The following is a 24,711-nucleotide window of genomic DNA, read 5'->3' as shown; positions in this document are numbered from 1 at the left end:
CAGAGCCCTATGGAACCCTATTCCCTATATAGTACACTACTTTAGACCAGAGCCCTATGGAACCCTATTCCCTATATAGTGCACTACTTTAGACCAGAGCCCTATGGAACCCTATTCCCTATATAGTGCACTACTTTAGACCAGAGCCCTATGGAACCCTATTCCCTATATAGTGCACTACTTTAGACTGGCACCCTATTCCCTATATAGTGCACTACTTTAGACTGGAAACCTATGGTCCCTGGTCAAAAGTAGTACACTATATATTACCCAAACTGACTCACTTTGAGCATGCATACCAAATGGAACCCTAATCCCTATATAGTGCACTACTTTAGACTGGAAACCTATGGGCCCTGGTCAAAAGTAGTGCCCTATATAAGGAATAGAAGGCCATTTGGTATGCAGCCTGAGTGTTTACCACAACAAGGTATTGCGGTGGTAAAATCGGATTATGTCGGGTTATTTGTTGGGATACAAGAGACCAATGAATGGTCATAATATTGCTGTGATTGTTGGCGACGCTGAGCTAGCTAGTTGAGTTATCCAGATTATAGATTTTGTCATATTGTAAATGATTTGTGTCTTAACTGGGAGAGGAGAAGGGAAGTGCTTGCAGGAAGGATGAGAAAGAGAGAGAGAGAGACGAAACACTTGCACACACACCCATCTTCAGCAGATTACCTCTTGCAGAGAACATGCCACTTGGGTGGAGATGGCCTATTCTCCTAATCCAATCCCCCCCAACCCCCTCTCCTGCGATCATGGATGGCCGAGTCACACACAGACAACACACACACAGGCTGACACACACACACACACACACAAACAGACGCACAGACAGATGCTGCCGTGTGTCACCATGACCACTCCATCGTGTGTGTGTGTGTGTGTGTGTGTGTGTGTGTGTGTGTGTGTGTGTGTGTGTGTGTGTGTTTGATGAGTGATGAGTGATGAGTGTCAGCGTGATCATGAGGACACACAGCTGTCTATCTGGTAGAGCCAGTAAAGTTCATTAGCTCAGCTCTGACCCCGACCGTCATGAACCAGACTCAGTAATACATTTAAACACACAGCTCTACGGATGTTATTGACTCTATATACACTCGTCTACCTCTGAGTGTATATAGGTGCTACACATAGGATTTATTTTTTAATTGTTACATTGTAATTTCAGAAAATGTCCATAATATATATGCAGCTAATAGTGGAATGATAGTGTTTCACAGTATTACTGTCACAACCATCGTCAAGAATGGACCAAGGCGCAGCAGGCATGTGGATACTCATGTTTTTTTTTATTTCAAAAAAGGAGTAAAGTATCCACTGGACAAAAACAATAAAGACGACAGCAACAGTCTTGCAGGCACATACAACGCAGTGCAAGGACAACTACCCACAACCCCAAAGAAAAACACACACTCCTATATAGGACTTCCAATCAAAGGCAACTCAACACACCTGCCTTCAATTGGGAGTCCAATCACCCACACAACATTTAACAAACACAAACCCCCTGCCACATCCTGACCAAGACTAACACAATTACGCCCTCTGCTGGTCAGGACGTGACAATTACTAACCTGTCAGTGTTGTGATTGGCTGTTATATTGGCCTCTTGATTTCTCCTGCCGGAGCAGCATCTGTTGGCAAACTTGGAAAGCTTTGTTATCTAGTGGAAATCACTAATTTCAGAGCTCATTTTCAGTTTCTTTGAGAAAACAAGTACTGAATAGTGTAGGGAATCATTGGACCATCTAAATCATTGTAAAATATATTATCATTAACAACAAATATTGTTTGTTTCTTTACAGCTTTTTGAAGCTGGTGGACCAAAATGAAACTTACTTTCGGTTTTGGTCCACAAGCTTCAAACAGGTTTTGGTGCACCTGCTTCAACCAGAGGTTGTGGTCCACCAGCTTCAACCAGAGGTTGTGATCCACCAGCTTCAACCAGAGGTTGTGGTCCACCAGCTTCAACCAGAGGTTGTGGTGCACCAGCTTCAACCAGAGGTTGTGGTGCACCAGCTTCAACCAGAGGTTGTGATCCACCAGCTTCAACCAGAGGTTGTTATCCACCAGCTTCAACCAGAGGTTGTGGTCCACCAGAGGTTGTGGTGCACCAGCTTCAACCAGAGGTTGTGGTCCACTAGCTTCAACCAGAGGTTGTGATCCACCAGCTTCAACCAGAGGTTGTGGTCCACCAGAGGTTGTGGTGCACCAGCTTCAACCAGAGGTTGTGGTCCACCAGAGGTTGTGATTCCACCAGCTTCAACCAGAGGTTGTGGTCCACCAGCTTCAACCAGAGGTTGTGATCCACCAGCTTCAACCAGAGGTTGTGATCCACCAGCTTCAACCAGAGGTTGTGATCCACCAGCTTCAACCAGAGGTTGTGATCCACCAGCTTCAACCAGAGGTTGTGGTCCACCAGCTTCAACCAGAGGTTGTGGTCCACCAGCTTCAACCAGAGGTTGTGGTCCACCAGCTTCAACCAGAGGTTGTGAGCCACCAGCTTCAACCAGAGGTTGTGATCCACCAGCTTCAACCAGAGGTTGTTATCCACCAGCTTCAACCAGAGGTTGTGGTCCACCAGAGGTTGTGGTGCACCAGCTTCAACCAGAGGTTGTGGTCCACTAGCTTCAACCAGAGGTTGTGATCCACCAGCTTCAACCAGAGGTTGTGGTCCACCAGAGGTTGTGGTGCACCAGCTTCAACCAGAGGTTGTGGTCCACCAGAGGTTGTGATTCCACCAGCTTCAACCAGAGGTTGTGGTCCACCAGCTTCAACCAGAGGTTGTGATCCACCAGCTTCAACCAGAGGTTGTGATCCACCAGCTTCAACCAGAGGTTGTGGTCCACCTGCTTCAACCAGAGGTTGTGGTCCACCTGCTTCAACCAGAGGTTGTGGTCCACCTGCTTCAACCAGAGGTTGTGGTCCACCAGCTTTAACCAGAGGTTGTGGTGCACCAGCTTCAACCAGAGGTTGTGGTCCACCAGCTTCAACCAGAGGTTGGGGTGCACCAGCCTCAACCAGAGGTTGTGGTCCACCAGACCTGACTATTTGGACTAAGAAAATAAGCATTGATCACTTCACAGCTCACTTGATGATTATAGATGATTATAGACTTTAAACATTCACAACTTTTTTTAAAAATTTAGTTATTCTCCTTCCTTCCACGCGTTGCCATTCACAGAGCTCAGAATGCCCCTCATATACAGAAGTGTAATTGAATCAAAGGACCTACACTTGAATTGATTGCGTTGTGGTTTCAGTGGTCTGCCTATAGGGAAACGCCACGTTGATCCTATCCTTGGGATTTATGTGTGTTTGAGTCAATGCTGCATGGTCCGTTGAAACCAAACCTTTTTTTTTACCTGTTGGACCCACTACACTGGCTTTGTCCTAAATAGAACCCTATTCCCTATAATACTGCACTTTATAGGGAATAGGGTGCCATTTTGGTTTCAGTCATAGACAAAGTGTTACTGTAGCCTTCCTGCTGTATCCACCTTCACTATAGATGTGATTTACAGTATCAATCAGCATTATCATTTGAGTTATCAAAATCAAATCAAATGTTATTGGTCACATACACGTGTTTAGCAGATGTTATTGCAGGTGTAGCGAAATGATTGTGTTTCTAGCTCCAACAGTGTAGTAATATCTAACAAGTAATATCTAACAAGTAATATCTAACAATTTCACAACAATACACACAACTCTAAAGTAAAGGAATGGAATTAAGAATATATAAATATTTGGATGAGCATTGTCAGAGCGGCATACGTGGGACTAGGTCATTGTTTTACAAGTCACAAGTAAGTCTCAAGTCTTAGCACTCAAGTCCCAAGTGAAGTCCCAATTCAAGACAGGCAAGTCCGAGTCAAGTCTCAAGTCCTAAACTTTGAGTTTTGAGTCCTAAACGGACTGAGCTTGTTGTCATTGTTGTCAAGTCAGAATGTGCTCTTCACCAAATGTAATACGATTTCATATTTTTAACAAGAGAAATAGTTAGTATATTACATTTACGCAAATCATGAATGCTTTCAAGAATATCTATATATTTATTACTTTCCAAATAAACGTGATATTTCCATGGAAATACATGGAATACATGGAATACATACATACGACCCCCCCCCCCAATAGTGATCGACTATCGAGGATCGCTATGATCATTGATTTAACGTTACGTTAGCCTACATGATACACTAGTAAAGCAATAAAATATATAGCTGTCGGCAATATTAGCCACGACTTAACGTTCTTTGTGCAGCTTCAAATGCCGAACAAAGTTGGAAATTGTTGCGCCTCCGTTTGTAATTTTCTTCCTGCATGTTTTGCAAGTCGCAATCCGATTTTTTTTGGTTGATACAGCGTTGTCTTTATATCCGAAAATAATAATTTGGGGTATCATCTTTCCAAGGGCTCCATCTGAATTCACCCGCCGACGGTCCTCTGCACTGCCACAAACAACTTTTTCTCAGCTGGCACAATTTGATTGGCTGCTGTCCGATTCAAATTGTAATCCGTTAAATGAAGAGTTGATGCTCTGACCACTTTTTTTAATAGCAGAATTTTTTATATTTGGGCTTGGGGAGGGTATCAAGTCAGGTCGAGTCATTAAGCTCAAGTCCAAGTCAAGTCACGAGTCATTGGTGTTAAAGTCAAAGTCGAGTTGCAAGTCATCATATTTGTGACTCGAGTCTACCTCAAGTCCAAGTCATGTGACTCGAGTCCACACCTCTGGAATACAGTATATAAAATGTATATATTTATAAAGCCCTTTTTACATCAGCCGATGTCACAAAGTGCTGTACAGAAACCCAGCCTAAAACCCAAACTGCAAGCAATACAGATGTAGAAGCACGGTGGCTAGGAAAAACTCCCCAGAAAGGCAGGAATATATACATATGAGATGAGTAATGCAAAATATGTAAACATTATTAGTGGCCAGTGATTTCAAGTCTATATATATATATATATGGCAGCAGCCTCTAATGTGCTAGTGATGGATATTTAACAGTCTGATGGCCTTGAGATAGAAGCTGTTTTTCAGTCTCTCGGTCCCAGCTTTGAAGCACCTGTACTGACCTCGCCTTCTGGATGATGGCAGGGTGAACAGGCAGTGGCTCGGGTGGTTGTTGTCCTTCATGATCTGTTTGGCCTTCCTGTCACATCGGGTGGTGTAGGTGTCCTGGAAGGCAGGTAGTTTGCCCCCGGTGATGCGTTGTGCAGACCTCACCACCCTCTGGAGAGCACCGCGTTTGTGTGCGGTACAGTTGCCGTACCAGGCGGTGATACAGCTCCACAGGATGCTCTCAATTGTGCATCTGTAAAAGTTTGCGGGTTTTAGATGCCAAATACAACAACAATAGTGTTATAGAGAAGATAGTAAATGTTTTAACAGTCATTTGTCCTTCGCTTTTTGTGCACTTTCCCCTCTATACGGAGCCTCTCCCTCCTCCTTCTCAGACTTCTGTCCCTTCAGTCTCTACACACCTCTCTCTCTCTCTCTCTCTCTCTCTCTCTCTCTCTCTCTCTCTGTCTCTCTCTGTCTCTCTCTGTCTCTCTCTGTCTCTCTCTGTCCCTTCAGTCTCTACCCACCTCTCTCTCGCTCTCTCGCTCTATCAAATCCAGCCCCTTCTGCAGGCCTGAAACTACAGTAGCGATGCTGACATCAAGGTCCAAGGGAAAGGGGACAGTCGAGTGAGTGTGCGTGCATGCATCTGTGTGTGTGTGTGTGTGTGTGTGTGTGTGTGTGTGTCCAGTCCCTGAATGTATGTACTAATCTGATCCACTTCCAGAGGTAAGCATCAATTCATCAAATACACTCTTAGATTTAAAAAAAGGTGCTATCTAGAACCAAAAAGGGTTCTTCGGGTGTCCCCATAGGTAGAACCCTTTTGGTTCCAGGTAGAACCCTTTTGGTTCCAGGTAGAACCCTTTTGGTTCCAGGTAGAAGCCTTTTGGTTCCAGGTAGAAGCCTTTTGGTTCCATGTAGAAGCCTTTTGGTTCCAGGTAGAACCCTTATGGTTCCAGGTAGAACCCTTATGGTTCCAGGTAGAACCCTTTTGGTTCCAGGTCAGGTAGAACCCTTTTGGTTCCAGGTAGAACCCTTTTGGTTCCAGGTCAGGTAGAACCCTTTTGGTTCCAGGTAGAAGCCTTTAGGTTCCAGGTAGACCCCTTTTGGTTCCAGGTCAGGTAGACCCCTTTTGGTTCCAGGTAAAACCTTTTGGTTCCAGGTAGAATCCTTTTGGTTCCAGGTAGAAGCCTTTTGGTTTCAGGTAGAAGCCTTTTGGTTCCAGGTAGAACCCTTATGGTTCCAGGTAGAACCCTTTTGGTTCCAGGTCAGGTAGAACCCTTTTGGTTCCAGGTAGAACCCTTTTGGTTCCAGGTCAGGTAGAACCCTTTTGGTTCCAGGTAGAAGCCTTTTGGTTCCAGGTAGAAGCCTTTTGGTTCCAGGTAGAAGCCTTTTGGTTCCAGGTCAGGGAGAAGCCTTTTGGTTCCAGGTAGAAGCCTATTGGTTCCAGGTAGAAGCCTTTTGGTTCCAGGTAGAACCGTTTTGGTCCAGGTAGAACCCTTTTGGTTCCAGGTCAGGTAGACCCCTTTTGGTTCCAGGTAAAACCCTTTTGGTTCCAGGTAGAACCCTTTTGGTTCCAGGTAGAACCCTTTTGGTTCCAGGTAGAAGCCTTTTGGTTCCAGGTAGAAGCCTTTTGGTTCCAGGTCAGGGAGAAGCCTTTTGGTTCCAGGTCAGGGAGAAGCCTTTTGGTTCCAGGTCAGGGAGAAGCCTTTTGGATCCAGGTAGAAGCCTATTGGTTCCAGGTAGAAGCCTTTTGGTTCCAGGTAGAGCCCTTTTGGTCCAGGTAGAACCCTTTTGGTTCCAGGTCAGGCAGACCCCTTTTGGTTCCAGGTAAAACCCTTTTGGTTCCAGGTAGAACCCTTTTGGTTCCAGGTAGAACCCTTTTGGTTCCAGGTAGAAGCCTTTTGGTTCCAGGTCAGGTAGAACCCTTTTGGTTCCAGGTAGAACCCTTTTGGTTCCAGGTAGAAGCCTTTTGGTTCCAGGTAGAAGCCTTTTGGTTCCAGGTAGAACCCTTTTGGTTCCAGGTCAGGTAGACCCCTTTTGGTTCCAGGTAAAAACCTTTTGGTTCCAGGTAGAATCCTTTTGGTTCCAGGTAGAAGCCTTTTGGTTCCAGGTAGAAGCCTTTTGGTTCCAGGTCAGGTAGAAGCCTTTTGGTTCCAGGAAGAAGCCTTTTGGTTCCAGGTAGAAGCCTTTTGGTTCCAGGTAGAAGCCTTTTGGTTCCAGGTAGAACCCTTTTGGTCCAGGTAGAACCCTTTTGGTCCAGGTAGAACCCTTTTGGTTCCAGGTCAGGTAGACCCCTTTTGGTTCCAGGTAGAACCCTTTTGGTTCCAGGTAAAAACCTTTTGGTTCCAGGTAGAACCCTTTTGGTTCCAGGTAGAACCTTTTGGTTCCAGGTAGAAGCCTTTTGGTTCCAGGTCAGGTAGAACCCTTTTGGTTCCAGGTAGAAGCCTTTTGGTTCCAGGTAGAAGCCTTTTGGTTCCAGGTAGAACCCTTTTGGTTCCAGGTAGAAGCCTTTTGGTTCCAGGTAGAAGCCTTTTGGTTCCAGGTAGAACCCTTTTGGTTCCAGGTAGAAGCCTTTTGGTTCCAGGTAGAAGCCTTTTGGTTCCAGGTAGAACCCTTTTGGTTCCAGGTAGAACCCTTTTGGTTCCAGGTAGAACCCTTTTGGTTCCAGGTAGAACTGTTTTGGTTCCAGGTAGAACTGTTTTCAACAGAGTTTTCTACTTGGAATTATAAAAGGGTTCTCCTATGGGGACAACCGAAGTGTTTCTAAGTGTAGAGACAGTGTTTTCCCCTCAGTAGCCAAGTTCTATCCCTCTAATCCACAAAGCCCTCAACCAAAATATGCATTTCACTATGGCAGGGCCCAGACTGGCCTGCACTGCCACCAGCCACAGCTAAGTGGGTTAGAGTGGATAGCATTAGTGGTCTCTCACACACACACACACACACACACTGAATGCTGAATGCACATACACACCGGTACGAGCGCGCACACACACAATCCCAGTGGTGTATACACACTGGGACAAGAATGCCTGGACACAACACACACGAAGCCCAACACATTACATTCGAATGAGATAATTAAGAAGACTTTTCACCTTGAAGGACTTGTTGAACCCAGCACTGTGAATAGATGACAAGCACATGAAGGGTCCTGATGTTTAACCAAGGGGTATGTGCTGTGCTCACATCGGGGAAAGAGATGACAGTTTAATATTCTAGTAGAGGTCATTTTGAGGATAGTCTAGTTGCCAACCCTGGTTGTTTCTGCTTCAGCTAAACTATGCTCTTCCGCTGGACTACTAGTGGCTAGTCAGATGCTGTACACCTGAATCCTCAGGACTAACCAGGGAGAGATGCTAGTAAAGCAGGGGAACATGAGCAAAACTCTCTTATTAATTGAGCCCACACCCAGGCTGATCAATAGATTTCAGCTAGAAAATAGAATGAAGGAGAGAGAGAGAGAGAGAGAGAGAGCAATGGATGGACATCTCTATCTATTCCTTCCTACAGTACCGCGGGATACCGCTAGGCCTGCTGCCCAGCTACTGACTAGATCAAGTCCAACAGTGTTCCTTTGGCATGCCTCTCATTGCACTCCTCTCCCTCTCTCTCTCTCTCTCTCTCTCTCCCTTCTCTCCCTCTCTCTCTCTCTCTCTCTCTCCCTCCCCCTTCTCTCTCTCTCTCTCTCTCCCTTCTCTCCCTCTCTCCCTCCCTTCTTCTCTCTCTCTGTCTCTCTCTCCCTTCTCTCCCTCTCTCTCTCTCTCTCCCTCCCCCTTCTCTCTCTCTCTCTCTCCCTTCTCTCCCTCTCTCCCTCCCTTCTTCTCTCTCTCTGTCTCTCTCTCCCTTCTCTCCTTCTCTCTCTCTGTCTCTCTCTCCCTTCTCTCCCTCTCTCTCTCTCCCTTCTCTCCCTCTCTCTCTCTCTCTCTCCCTCCCCCTTCTCTCTCTCCCTCTCCCTCCCCCTTCTCTCTCCTTCTCCCTCCCCCTTCCTCTCTCTCTCTCTCCCTCCCCTTCTCTCCCTCTCCCTCCCCCTTCTCTCTCTCTCTCCCTCCCCCTTCTCTCCCTCTCTCCCCCCTCTCTCTCTCCCTCCCCCTTCTCTCTCTCTCCCCCTCTCTCTCTCTCCCACTCTCTCGCTCTCCCTCGCTCTCTCTCTCTCTCTCTCTCTGTCTTCACTGGGGTATTATCTCTCTCCCTCTCCCTTCTCCCTCTCCCTCCCTCTCTCCCTCTCTCTCTCCCTCTCCCTCTCCCTTCTCTCTCTCTCCGTCCAGTTGCTCCCGCTGCGCCGTGTGGATGCAGAGGCACCAGCAGCGAAACCCCGGAGAACGTTTGAGAAGCACCATCATCCTCGCGCACCAGCAGCAAACCAAAATAGAACCCCCCGCGCCGCGCCGCGCGCCCCGAACGATGACGTTCTCAACGGTTCTTCAAAAACAAACCGTTATTTGACAACAACAAAAAAACTTCTGACAACCGATTACACTCCGTTAGACGGTGTTAGCTGTAAAGAAGAAAGAAAAAAAAACCGGTAAGTGATTTTGTTTTCGATTCTACTTTTCACGTTAATTTGAAGAAATGATCCGGTTAATTTCTTATGTGGCACCCGGTTCTCCGGTTTATGAAACAGATGGTGCGCTATGATAACGATCGTAATGACGGTGATTTAAATCTTCCTCCGTAGAGTGGGCTATAGCTTGACCGTCGTGGATAAACACAGGCTAACGTTTTTACCGGATGAAACGCTAGATAGTACAGCAAGAAAAACATTAACGGGAGGAGAGTTAAAACGCCTGCAGCTTTTCATTTAGTTGGTATCTGGCATTAAGGCATTTCTGTCATATGTTTGTTTTTTTATTGCTAATATTTTATTTTTATGGATTATTAGAATCGTATTGCATTTAGTATAATCAGATCAGTGATAGTTGTATTGTTTCCACCACTAAGTAATCATAACCTATTCCCTGTCATTACTCAACAAATTCTTCATGGAGACTCAACAACTTACAACATTGACTAACTTCTTAGTTATCATTTTATGTTTCTGCAGTGACTTTTCTCCCCGATTAATAAGAATTCTTAGGGACATATACAACACCATCGATTTGTTATTCCAAATGTTGGCTGTTATGTGAAATGTATTTTCATCTTATTAAACCTGCTACAAAGAAACACTCATGCAAAATACAGCCTACCCAGTGAGCAAAAGACGTTGGAAAGACGTAGTTTTAGTTGAAAGGACATCCATTCAAAGTCTTGTGCTCAGTGGGTAGACTTATCTATGTTGCCAGTTTCTCTTTTATTAACCTAGTGTAGTCTCCAGTCAGTTCTGCCAGCAGATATTCAGATGACTACCACTAGGCTTATTTTTATTGAACTAGGCAAGTCAGTTAAGAACAAATTCTTATTTACAATGACGGCCTACCGGGGAACAGTGCCTTGTTCAGGGGCAGAATGACAGATTTATACCTTGTCAGCTTGGGGATTGAATCTAGCAATCTTTCAGTTACTGACCCAACGCTCTAACCATTAACCACCTGCCGCCCCTTATAGAGAAATTACTTTGTGTTGTTGAAGCAATGTCTAATTAATGTCATCCAGCAGGATGTAGTCCATAATAAGGATAGACAATCAGACTGATAGACATCCAATAAGGATAGACAATCAGACTGATAGACATCCAATAAGGATAGACAATCAGACTGATAGACATCCAATAAGATGATACAATCAGACTGATAGACATCCAATAAGGATAGACAATCAGACTGATAGACATCCAATAAGATGATACAATCAGACTGATAGACAATCAGACTGATAGACATCCAATAAGATGATACAATCAGACTGATATACATCCAATAAGGATAGACAATCAGACTGATAGACATCCAATAAGGATAGACAATCAGACTGATAGACATCCAATAAGGATAGACAATCAGACTGATAGACATCCAATAAGATTAGACAATCAGACTGATATACATCCAATAAGGATAGACAATCAGACTGATAGACATCCAATAAGGATAGACAATCAGACTGATAGACATCCAATAAGGATAGACAATCAGACTGATAGACATCCAATAAGGATAGACAATCAGACTGATAGACATCCAATAAGGATAGACAATCAGACTGATAGACATCCAATAAGGATAGACAATCAGACTGATAGACATCCAATAAGGATAGACAATCAGACTGATAGACATCCAATAAGGATAGACAATCAGACTGATAGACATCCAATAAGGATAGACAATCAGACTGATAGACATCCAATAAGGATAGACAATCAGACTGATAGACATCCAATAAGGATAGACAATCAGACTGATAGACATCCAATAAGGATAGACAATCAGACTGATAGACATCCAATAAGGATAGACAATCAGACTGATAGACATCCAATAAGGATAGACAATCAGACTGATAGACATCCAATAAGGATAGACAATCAGACTGATAGACATCCAATAAGGATAGACAATCAGACTGATAGACATCCAATAAGGATAGACAATCAGACTGATAGACATCCAATAAGGATAGACAATCAGACTGATAGACATCCAATAAGGATAGACAATCAGACTGATAGACATCCAATAAGGATAGACAATCAGACTGATAGACATCCAATAAGGATAGACAATCAGACTGATAGACATCCAATAAGGATAGACAATCAGACTGATAGACATCCAATAAGGATAGACAATCAGACTGATAGACATCCAATAAGGATAGACAATCAGACTGATAGACATCCAATAAGGATAGACAATCAGACTGATAGACATCCAATAAGGATGAGACAATCAGACTGATAGACATCCAATAAGATTAGACAATCAGACTGATAGACATCCAATAGGGATAGACAATCAGACTGATAGACAATCAGACTGATAGACATCCAATAAGGATAGACAATCAGACTGATAGACATCCAATAAGGTTAGACAATCAGACTGATAAGTTTATTATCCCTGTGTGGACATGTTGGTGTATAAATAAAAACACAATCAAACAGGCAAAGGCATATACAGACATTTACACTAGCTGTACAAACTCACCTTAAACTGGGAGGTTAGGCCTGATGGGAATACCTGATGCTTTGTGGGGAGGTTGGAGAAGAGATTAGGCCTGATGGGAATACCTGATGCTTTGTGGGGAGGTTGGAGAAGAGATTAGGCCTGATGGGAATACCTGATGCTTTGTGGGGAGGTTGGAGAAGAGATTAGGCCTGATGGGAATAGTTGATGCTTTGTGGGGAGGTTGGAGAAGAGGTTAGGCCTGATGGGAATAGTTGATGCTTTGTGGGGAGGTTGGAGAAGAGATTAGGCCTGATGGGAATAGTTGATGCTTTGTGGGGAGGTTGGAGAAGAGGTTAGGCCTGATGGGAATAGTTGATGCTTTGTGGGGAGGTTGGAGAAGAGATTAGGCCTGATGGGAATAGTTGATGCTTTGTGGGGAGGTTGGAGAAGAGGTTAGGCCTGATGGGAATAGTTGATGCTTTGTGGGGACGTTGGAGTGGGGTCAAAGGCTAGATTTTCTAGGACAACTCGGCTGAGAGATATAAAGGTGTGTGTGCTGTGTGTGCTGTGTGTGCTGTGTGTGTGTGTGTGTGTGTGTGTGTGTGTGTGTGTGTGTGTGTGTGTGTGTGTGTGTGTGTGTGTGTGTGTGTGCTGGGCTTTACGCTGAAATTGAAAACATTTAAGTGCACAAAAATAGATTCAGAGCACAATGAAAGTATTTGAGAAAGACTGATAAGAAACTACAAACAAATTGATGAAACAGTCTGTATGACAGCTCAGCAGTCTGTATGACAGCTCAGCAGTCTGTATGACAGCTCAGCAGTCTGTATGACAGCTCAGCAGTCTGTATGACAGCTCAGCAGTCTGTATGACAGCTCAGCAGTCTGTATGACAGCTCAGCAGTCTGTATGACAGCTCAGCAGTCTGGTCCAAATACCAATGTTTCCTGCTCTATTTCTTTTTGCACACACTAAAACCCATCCGTTTAAAAATGTATTTAGGATATGTAGTGAATCTAGCAAGCCAGGGAACTGAAAGCAACTTTGTAGATAATGTTTTTTGTTTGTTGCTAACTTGATAGCCAACTTAAACTAGCTGGCTAGCCAGCTCATGTAATTACCAGAAGATGTCTGCCAACCTTTTGAGTTTAACTGTAGCCAGCTTTTTATCACCATAAGAGGAAAATTAACACATTTACAAGGAAAATTATTTACAAATTATTTGCAAGTATGGTGAGCTGCTGGGTGACTGTTGTAAATGTGAAGAAATAAAAGTGAATTCTGTCAGGAGGAATTTAGAATAACTTGCTGCTATCACGTCAGGTTATCATGACCACTGTGACAACAACAAGGGTCCATGTTGAATGCCTCTTGCTCCTTGCCGGCTAAAGGAATGTGTAAAAGGTGAATACCAATAACAAAGTGGTAGAAATGCGGCTGTTTTCAAAGGGATCATATAAACATTGCGCAGTTGAGTTTACAGGCAACATACCGTCAATCCTATTTGAAAGCAGTATAACAGTGCGTACCGCCCCTCCAGGCACTGTTGCTGCACCAGGTGGCTTATGGGATTCCTATTTCTTTGTGCTATTGCCAGAGTATGAAACAAAACAACAGAAATGCTTTGAAAATAGCCACGGTAGCAATATATTTTTTCTATACATTTTGCCCACACATGTTCTCATACTTGACTTCTGCAGTTTGCACACATCTACTTTTTTTTTTAAGCAAATGCGAGTAAAATGGTCGCGCTGTAAAGTGTGTGTGTTTGTGTGTGTGTGTGTGTGTGTGTGTGTGTGTGTGTGTGTGTGTGTGTGTGTGTGTGTGTGTGTGAGATCGAACATCTGACATACTCTCACACCTCAGCGTGTGTTTTGGCTCAATCATTGGCAGAAGAGACTGGCATCAGAGTCCAGAGACAGGATGAGACCACTGTTACTATCAAACCCAGTACCAGAACAGAGACAGGATGGGACCACTGTTACTATCAAACCCAGTACCAGAACAGAGACAGGATGAGACCACTGTTACTATCAAACCCAGAACAGAGACAGGATGGGACCACTGTTACTATCAAACCCAGTACCAGAACAGAGACAGGATGGGACCACTGTTACTATCAAACCCAGTACCAGAACAGAGACAGGATGGGACCACTGTTACTATCAAACCCAGTACCAGAACAGAGACAGGATGAGACCACTGTTACTATCAAACCCAGTACCAGAACAGAGACAGGATGGGACCACTGTTACTATCAAACCCAGTACCAGAACAGAGACAGGATGGGACCACTGTTACTATCAAACCCAGTACCAGAACAGAGACAGGATGGGACCACTGTTACTATCAAACCCAGTACCAGAACAGAGACAGGATGGGACCACTGTTACTATCAAACCCAGTACCAGAACAGAGACAGGATGGGACCACTGTTACTATCAAACCCAGTACCAGAACAGAGACAGGATGGGACCACTGTTACTATCAAACCCAGTACCAAAAAGTACCAAGGGCATACGCTGTGTAGGCTACCACACACACACACACACACACACACACACACACACACATTATACTGTTAAAATAATCACCTGTAAATTGCAAAATGTCACATAACACCAAGATGAGAGTATACATCTTGCACCTGAGTTGCAGGTGATCTCTGGAGAAACAAGGAATGGAACAAGACAGAATATAATGAAGTCTGATAAACATGGAACAAGACAATATAATGAAGTCTGATTAACATGGAACAAGACAGAATATAATGAAGTCTGATAAACATGGAACAAGACAATATAATGAAGCCTGATAAACATGGAACAAGACAATATAATGAAGTCTGATAAACATGGAACAAGACAATATAATGAAGCCTGGTAGACATGGAACAAGACAATATAATGAAGTCTGATAAACATGGAACAAGACAATATAATGAAGCCTGATAAACATGGAACAAGACAATATAATGAAGTCTGATAAACATGGAACAAGACAATATAATGAAGTCTCATAAACATGGAACAAGACAGAATATAATGAAGTCTGATAAACATGGAACAAGACAATATAATGAAGCCTGATAAACATGGAACAAGACAATATAATGAAGTCTGATAAACATGGAACAAGACAATATAATGAAGCCTGGTAGACATGGAACAAGACAATATAATGAAGCCTGATAAACATGGAACAAGACAATATAATGAAGTCTGATAAACATGGAACAAGACAATATAATGAAGTCTGATAAACATGGAACAAGACAATATAATGAAGTCTCATAAACATGGAACAAGACAATATAATGAAGTCTGATAAACATGGAACAAGACAATATAATGAAGTCTGATAAACATGGAACAAGACAATATAATGAAGTCTGATAAACATGGAACAAGACAGAATATAATGAAGTCTGATAAACATGGAACAAGACAGAATATAATGAAGCCTGATAAACATGGAACAAGACAATATAATGAAGCCTGGTAGACATGGAACAAGACAATATAATGAAGCCTGATAAACATGGAACAAGACAGAATATAATGAAGTCTGATAAACATGGAACAAGACAGAATATAATGAAGCCTGGTAGACATGGAACAAGACAATATAATGAAGCCTGATAAACATGGAACAAGACAGAATATAATGAAGCCTGATAAACATGGAACAAGACAGAATATAATGAAGCCTGGTAGACATGGAACAAGACAATATAATGAAGCCTGATAAACATGGAACAAGACAGAATATAATGAAGTCTGATAAACATGGAACAAGACAATATAATGAAGTCTGATAAACATGGAACAAGACAGAATATAATGAAGCCTGATAAACATGGAACAAGACAGAATATAATGAAGCCTGGTAGACATGGAACAAGACAATATAATGAAGTCTGATAAACATGGAACAAGACAATATAATGAAGCCTGATAAACATGGAACAAGACAGAATATAATGAAGCCTGATAAACATGGAACAAGACAATATAATGAAGTCTGATAAACATGGAACAAGACAATATAATGAAGCCTGATAAACATGGAACAAGACAATATAATGAAGTCTGATAAACATGGAACAAGACAGAATATAATGAAGTCTGATAAACATGGAACAAGACAATATAATGAAGCCTGATAAACATGGAACAAGACAATGTAATGAAGTCTCATAAACATGGAACAAAACAGAATATAATGAAGCCTGGTAGACATGGAACAAGACAATATAATGAAGCCTGGTTTACTGAAATATTCACTTTGGGAGGTGTGTGTGTGTGTGTGTGTGTGTGTGTGTGTGTGTGTGTGTGTGTGTGTGTGTGTGTGTGTGTGTGTGTTAGAGAGAGATTTGACAGATAGAACCAGAGGAGTTCGCTACTCAAAGGCCAGCCTAGTACGCACTGTAGCGTTGAGGATAGACACACACACACACACACACAATGACCGTACATACTCCAGATCCTGCTTCTCTTTGAACTGAAAATCCAACGTGAACAACAGAGGCAGTGCAGATATTATCATAGTAATCAGATATTAAACAGATCTGTGTGTGTGTGTGCCCTGTGTGTGTGTGTCGTGTGTGTGTGTGCGTGTGTGTGTGTGTGTGTCTGTGTGGTCTGAGAAGTGATGAGGGGAGGCTTGAGGACAATAGCTGAGATGCTGGTCGGCAGGATCAAAGAGACCCATCATGATGGGGTGACCATGAGAGCTGTCGTGTCCACTTCACGTCTCAACACTCAACACACACACACACACACACACACACACACTTTACAACAAGATATCACAGTCTGACTTCATGTCCCGACGTCCTTGGACAAACGAACGTCTATTATTGACGAGTAAAACTGGCTTCATCTCCCGACGTTCTGTGGCTAGGTTTAGGTTCAGGCATTATTTACGACTGGGATTGCTACGTTTGTTGTGGAAGGCTGGGGGGAGTGGTATAAGCCAGTCTATGACTTGGTGGACTCCAGGTTCAATCCAGTGTGGGGAGCTTGTTTTTGTTGCTTTTTTAATATAGTGGCCGGTTTTGATGGCGTCGAACAGCGTCCTGTGGACCTGCACAAACGTAGAATTTTGTCTTGCATCGGGAGTGATCCCTCTGCACACACGCTCTCTTTTCATGTATCCTCAGCCGTTGAACCATATAGGCCAACCTGAAGTAATTATTAAGTGAAGAGTAGCTCAGGATAAAACGTTCATCTATTCATAGAGATAGGTTGTTGAAATGGAGGGTTTGGAGACGGAGACACAGACGGAGACACAGACGGGATGGAGACATAGACGGAGACACAGACGGGGACGGAGACACAGACGGGGACAGAGACACAGACGGAGACACAGACGGGGACGGAGACACAGACGGGGACGGAGACACAGACGGAGACACAGACACAGACGGAGACACAGACGGAGACACAGACGGAGACACAGACGGAGACGGGACAGAGACACAGACGGGACGGAGACACAGATGGAGACACAGACGGAGACACAGATGGAGACACAGACGGGACGGAGACACAGACGGGACGGAGACACAGACGGAGACACAGACGGGACAGAGACACAGACGGAGACACAGACGGAGACACAGACGGGGACGGGGACACAGACGGGGACGGAGACACAGACGGAGACGGAGACACAGACGGGGACGGGGACACAGACGGGGACAGAGACACGGACGGAGACGGAGACACAGACGGAGACACAGACGGGGACACAGACGGGGACGGAGACACAGACGGGGACGGGGACACAGACGGGGACGGAGACACAGACGGAGACGGAGACACAGACGGAGACACAGACGTGGACGGAAACATAAATGGAGACACAGACGGACACCGATACAGAGACACAGAGACACAGAGACCGAGAGAGAGAGAGAGAGACATAGATGTAAAAATTGACATGAGTAAGAGAGAGGGAGAGATTGGTAGAGTTTGAGTTGTGTAATGGTATTGCTCGCTGATATGTCTGCTGCAGACAGACGAGAGAGCATGAGAAAATGTAAATGAAAGTGCTGAAAATGTGTTTGCTCACTATCTACAAAGAAGATGGAGAACAAGCTATAGGGTGAAAAATACCAGAGTTTTGGCGCAGGTACAGCCAACCAGCGCTAGCTGACGCTATGTAGCAACAACAAAAAGAGTCATAGCATGGATATAATATTGTCCGAAATAATATGGAATTGTAACCAATTTTCTCCCAACACTATAATTGTGGCTGTTTTCCTATTTTCATATTCACATCTGAAGAAAATGATCCAACTGTAACGGTTGTCGTCTGGAATGAAGGACCAAAACGCAGCGGGTTGTATACTCATCTTCTTTTAATAGGATTAAGAAGGAAAACCAAACAAACACGTATACAAAAATCACAAAAGAACGAAGAACTCACGAACAACAAAACAGTCTTGTCATGCTCACACAGGCAAAACAAGAAACAATCTCCCACACACCCACTAAACCAAACACATACCCATATATAGGACTCCCAATCAGAGGCAACGAGAAAACACCTGCCTCCAATTGAGAGTCCAACCCCAATAAACCAGACATAGAAATACAAAAGACCAGAGACCACATAGAAATACAAACATAGAACATTACCCAAAAACCCGGAAATAATAAATCAAACGCACTACTAAATAAACCACCACCCCGAACCACATAAAACAAATACCCTCTGCCACGTCCTGACCAAACTACAATAACAAATAACCCTTATACTGGTCAGGACGTGACACCAACGGCATCCCTCTGTTAGAATATAACAGGCTAACAGAGGCTGATATTATATAACAGGCTAACAGAGGCTTGTAGAATACAACAGGCTAACAGAGGCTGATATAATATAACAGGCTAACAGAGGCTTGTAGAATACAACAGGCTGATTAAAGAAGCAATAAAACTGTTCGACTAAACTTGTGGGTTCGACTACAGACTCCAAATCGCCAGAAACAAAGACTTTCTTCTGAAACTCGTCGGTCTTTTCTTGTTCTGAGAAATGAAGGCTATTGCATGCGAGAAATTGCCAAGAAACTGAAGATCTCGTACAACGCTGTGTACTACTCCCTTCACAGTACATCGCAAACTGGTGCTAACCAGAATAGAAAGAGGAGTGAGAGGCCCCGGTGCACAACTGAGCAAGAGGACAAGTAGATTAGAGTGTCTAGTTTGAGAAACAGACGCCTCACAAGTCCTCAACTGGCAGCTTCATTAAATAGTACCCGCAAAACACCAGTCTCAACGTCAACAGTGAAGAGGCGACTCTGGGATGCTGGCCTTCTAGGCAGAGTTCCTCTGTCCAGTGTCTGTTGTCTTTTGCCCATCTTAATCTTTTATTTTTATTGGCCAGTCTGAGATATGGCTTTTTCTTTGCAACTCTGCCTAGAAGGCCAGCATCCCGAAGTCGCCTCTTCACTGTTGACATTGAGACTTGTGTTTTGCGGGTACTATTTAATGAAGCTGCCAGTTGAGGACTTGTGAGGCCCTTTCCTGTTTCAGCATGATAATGCCCTCTGTGCACAATGCGAGGTCCATGGAGAAATGGTTTGTTGAGGTCATTGTGGAAGAACTTGACTGGCCTGCACAGAGCCCTGACCTCAACCCCATTGAACACCTTTGGGATGAATTGGAACACAGACTGGGAGCCAGGCCTATTCATCCAACATTAGTGCCTGACCACACTAATGCTCTTGTTGCTGAATGGAAGCAAGTCCCTGCAGAAATGTTCCAAGGTTTTCTCCCAGGAAAACCTTCCCAGGAGAGTGGAGGTTGTTATAGCTGCAAAGGGGGGGACAAAATCTACATTAATGCCCATGATTTTGGAATGAGATATTTGACAAGCAGTTGTCCACATACTTTTGGTCATGTAGTGTGTGTGCATATATGTCTATATTCTATTAGCCTCTCCTAGCCTTCATATCTGTCCTTTTATTACCCATCTCCCAAGATAATATTCAAATGGATACATATGCATCTGTCACTGACTGAGGTTAAACTGTAAAACAACACATTATCTGACCCAATTCAAGTCTCTATGACTGAGGTTAAACTGTAAAACAACACATTATCTGACCCTATTCAAGTCTCTGACTGAGGTTAAACTGTAAAACAACACATTATCTGACCCTATTCAAGTCTCTATGACTGAGGATGAACTGTAAAACAACACATTACCTGACCCAATTCAAGTCTCTGACTGAGGTTAAACTGTAAAACAACACATTACCTGACCCTATTCAAGTCTCTATGACTGAGGTTAAACTGTAAAACAACACATTACCTGACCCTATTCAAGTCTCTATGACTGAGGTTAAACTGTAAAACAACACATTACCTGACCCAATTCAAGTCTCTATGACTGAGGTTAAACTGTAAAACAACACATTACCTGACCCTATTCAAGTCTCTATGACTGAGGTTAAACTGTAAAACAACACATTACCTGACCCAATTCAAGTCTCTGACTGAGGTTAAACTGTAAAACAACACATTACCTGACCCTATTCAAGTCTCTGACTGAGGTTAAACTGTAAAACAACACATTACCTGACCCTATTCAAGTCTCTATGACTGAGGTTAAACTGTAAAACAACACATTATCTGACCCTATTCAAGTCTCTATGACTGAGGTTAAACTGTAAAACAACACATTATCTGACCCTATTCAAGTCTCTATGACTGAGGTTAAACTGTAAAACAACACATTATCTGACCCTATTCAAGTCTCTATGACTGAGGTTAAACTGTAAAACAACACATTATCTGACCCTATTCAAGTCTCTATGACTGAGGTTAAACTGTAAAACAACACATTATCTGACCCTATTCAAGTCTCTATGACTGAGGTTAAACTGTAAAACAACACATTATCTGACCCTATTCAAGTCTCTATGACTGAGGTTAAACTGTAAAACAACACATTATCTGACCCTATTCAAGTCTCTATGGGTACATTCTACCCCTTTGGCTAGATGGGGATTAGAAGTCTTGTCTAGCTCCATGCTAGATTCTAGATTAGAAGTCTTGTCTAGCTCCATGCTAGATTCTAGATTAGAAGTCTTGCCTAGCTCCGTGCTAGATTCTAGATTAGAAGTCTTGTCTAGCTCTGTGCTAGATTCTAGATTAGAAGTCTTGTCTAGCTCCGTGCTAGATTCTAGATTAGAAGTCTTGTCTAGCTCCCTGCTAGATTCTAGATTAGAAGTCTCCATGGGGTCATTCTAGCCTCAAGACAGATTCTTACTCTCTCAGTTGGGATCATGGTGATAAAGTGGGGGTGTGGGGTGCTGACGAGGACCTAACTGCATCCCAGGTGGGGTGTGTGGGCAGAGAAGGGGTGGACGATGTTAGGTTCACACACACTCTCTCTCTCTCACACACACACACCCTAAGGCTACTTTGGTCAGAGCAGAAAGCAGTGCAGGCAGGCATGAGTCAGGCCAACTCCCAGTCTCATCTATCAATGTGTGTGTGTTGGTCTGTCTGTCTGGGTTTGTCATCCGTCAACGGCCCTCTTCATCCACTTTCCCTTTACAGCCTTATTCTTTTAGCTTTCTTTTATTTTCTCACATCCCTCGCTCCATCCTCGCTCCATCCTCGCTCCGTCCTCCCTCCGTTCGTGCTATGCTGACAGTGTAACTCATTCATCATTCTTTCTTATTCTGTTGCTGAGAGAGGGGAGGAAGGGATGCAAGGAAGCAGATTGTTTTATTTTCATTTTCTTCTTTGTTGAGAGAGAGAGAGAAATAACTTTCCTCATCCTTCTGGTGCTGAGAAAAGAGGAAGGGAGTGAAAGAAAGAAGATAGGAGGGTTTTATTTCCCCTATATCTTCTTCTTACATATGTCTTAGGTTGGTGCTGGAGAAATAAAGAGATAAAACAGATGATATTACTGGAGAATAAAGAGATAAAACAGATGATATTACTGGAGAATAAAGAGATAAAACAGATGATATTACTGGAGAAATAAAGAGATAAAACAGATGATATTACTGGAGAATAAAGAGATAAAACAGATGATATTACTGGAGAATAAAGAGATGATAAGAAAGAGATGAGGCAGTTATTTATTTAACCTTTATTTAACCAGGAAGGGCTCATTGAGATTTGAAATCTCTTTTTCAAGAGCGTCCTGGCCAAGAAGGCAGCACCAAGTCATTACACAATTACAGACATACAACATGAATCACCACAGGTAATCTATTTAAAAAAAAACATGGAATTCGCAAGAGTACAACAAAATCAAAAAACAGCAAATTAAAAACATTGACAGGTCAGGGAATCAGCCTGAAAATCCATCACAAATGATTGAAAAACACCAATCGGGACAAGTTATTCCACTGTGATGCTCAGAGAGACAGAGTGCATGGCTATAAAGAGCAGAGAAATGGTGTGAGGCAGAGTAGATAAGAGCACATGGGGGAGTGAGAGTGAAACTGGGTCCCAAATGGCACCCTATTCCCAATACAGTGCACTACTTTTGACGAAGGCCCATAGAAGCTCCAGTCAACACCCATGACATTAGCCAATTTGTTTCGCAAAACAGTTCAATAGGAACCTTGGGGAAAGAAGCATATATCTGTAACGGGGTGAGTGACTGGTTGCCGGGAAGTCAGGCGCAGGAGAGCAGAGATGGGTGATAAAGGCACAGGCGAGGCAGCACAAAGCACAACCACAGTAACATGAACCGGATTAAACAAAACAAACAAACCTAGGTTTGAAACAAACCTAGCGCAAGCCAGCCTGTAGCGTAACACCCAACACAAAGAACAATTCCACACACAGACATGGGGGAAACAGAGGGTAATATACATTTAGTCTGATGAGGGAATGTGAACCAGGTGTGCGGGAAAACAAGACAAAACAAATGGAAAATGAAAGGTGGAGCGGCGATGGCTAGAAGACCGGTGACGTTGACCGCCGAACGCCGCCCGAAAAAGGAGAGGGACCGACTTCTGCGGAAGTCGTGACAATATCACACATAGCCAGATAGATACTTCACATGATTCATGATACATTCAAGTGAGTCTTTACTCTCTGTCGTACTCCCTCTGTGTCATGGCAGTTAGCAGTCAGAGTGGTTCACAACCTGATCATTCACGTAACCATGGCCACATAAACATTCCCAAATTCCAATTGGCTTATTCAATCATCTTCTCAGTGTCTTCTCTTCTTTAGTCTTCTCTACTCTCTTCTCTAGTTTAGTCTCCTCTTCATTAGTCTTCTTTTCTCTAGTCTTCCATTCTCTTTTTTAGTCTTCTCTTCTTTAGTCTTCTCTCCTCTTAACTAGTCTTCTCTCCTCTTAAATAGTCTTCTCTCCTATTAACTAGTCTTCTCTCCTCTTAACAAGTCTTCTCTCTCCCTTTCTTTAGTCTTGTCTCCCCTTCTTTAGTCTTGTCTCCCCTTCTTTAGTCTTGTCTCCCCTTCTTTAGTCTTGTCTCCCCTTCTTTAGTCTTGTCTCCTCTTCTTTAGTCTTGTCTCCTCTTCTCTAGTCTTGTCTCCGCTTCTTTAGTCTTGTCTCCTCTTCTTTAGTCTAGTCTCCTCTTCTTTAGTCTTCTCTCCTCTTAACTAATCTTCTCTCCTCTTAACTAGTCTTCTCTCCTCTTAACTAGTCTTATCTCCCCTTAACTAGTCTTCTCTCCTCTTAACTAGTCTTATCTCCCCTTAACTATTCTTCTCTCCTTTAACTAGTCTTCTCTCCCCTTCTTTAGTCTTGTCTCCTTCCTCTTAACTAATCTTCTCTCCCCTTCTTTAGTCTTGTCTCCTTCCTCTTAACTATTCTTGTCTCCCCTTCTTTAGCCATCTCTCCTCTTAACTAGTCATCTCTCCTCTTAACTAGTCTTCTCTCCCCTTCTTTAGTCTTGTCTCCTCTTAACTAATCTCCTTTCCCCTTCTTTAGTCATCTCTCCTCTTAACTAGCCTTCTCTCCTCTTAACTATTCTTCTCTCCTTTAACTATTCTTCTCTCCTTTAACTATTCTTCTCTCCCCTTCTTTAGTCTTGTCTCCTTCCTCTTAACTGATCTTCTCTCCCCTTCTTTAGCCATCTCTCCTCTTAACTATTCTTCTCTCCCTTTATTTAGTCTTGTCTCCTCTTAACTAGTCTTCTCTCCTCTTAACTAGTCTTCTCTCCTCTTAACTAGTCTTGTCTCCCATTCTTTAGTCTTATCTCCCCTTCTTTAGTCTTGTCTCCTCTTCTTTAGTCTTGTCTCCTCTTCTTTAGTCTTCTAGTCTTATCTCCTCTTTTCTATCTCCTCTTTTCTAGTCTCTTCTCTTCTCTCATCTCTTCTTCTTTAGTCTCATCTCCTCTTCTTTAGTCTCGTCTCCTCTTCTTTAGTCTTGTCTCCTCTTCTTTAGTCTTGTCTCCTCTTCTTCTTTAGTCTTGTCTCCTCTTCTTCTTTAGTCTTGTCTCCTCTTCTTCTTTAGTCTTGTCTCCTCTTCTTCTTTAGTCTTCTCTCCTCTTTAGTCTTGTCTCCTCTTCTTTAGTCTTGTCTCCCCTTCTTTAGTCTTGTCTCCCCTTCTTTAGTCTTGTCTCCTC

General features: G+C 43.3%; 1 protein-coding gene across 1 annotated transcript in view; it reads left to right on the top strand.

Moving 5' to 3' along the window:
• Positions 1–16,787: 16,787 nt before the first annotated feature.
• LOC115175397 (regulating synaptic membrane exocytosis protein 3) overlaps positions 16,788–24,711 on the top strand; it is a 72,567-nt gene continuing 64,643 nt past the window's right edge. Inside the window, exons 1-2 of the mRNA XM_029734629.1 lie at positions 16,788–16,856; positions 17,613–17,978. Coding sequence (XP_029590489.1) covers positions 16,788–16,856; positions 17,613–17,978 — 435 coding nt within the window. The remainder of the gene's footprint in view (positions 16,857–17,612; positions 17,979–24,711) is intronic.

This window comes from Salmo trutta, chromosome 36, assembly GCF_901001165.1.
Source record: "Salmo trutta chromosome 36, fSalTru1.1, whole genome shotgun sequence".
Lineage (NCBI taxonomy): Eukaryota > Metazoa > Chordata > Actinopteri > Salmoniformes > Salmonidae > Salmo > Salmo trutta.
The sequence above is the reverse complement of the archived record's forward strand: the minus strand, read 5'-3'. Positions and strand labels throughout refer to the sequence as shown.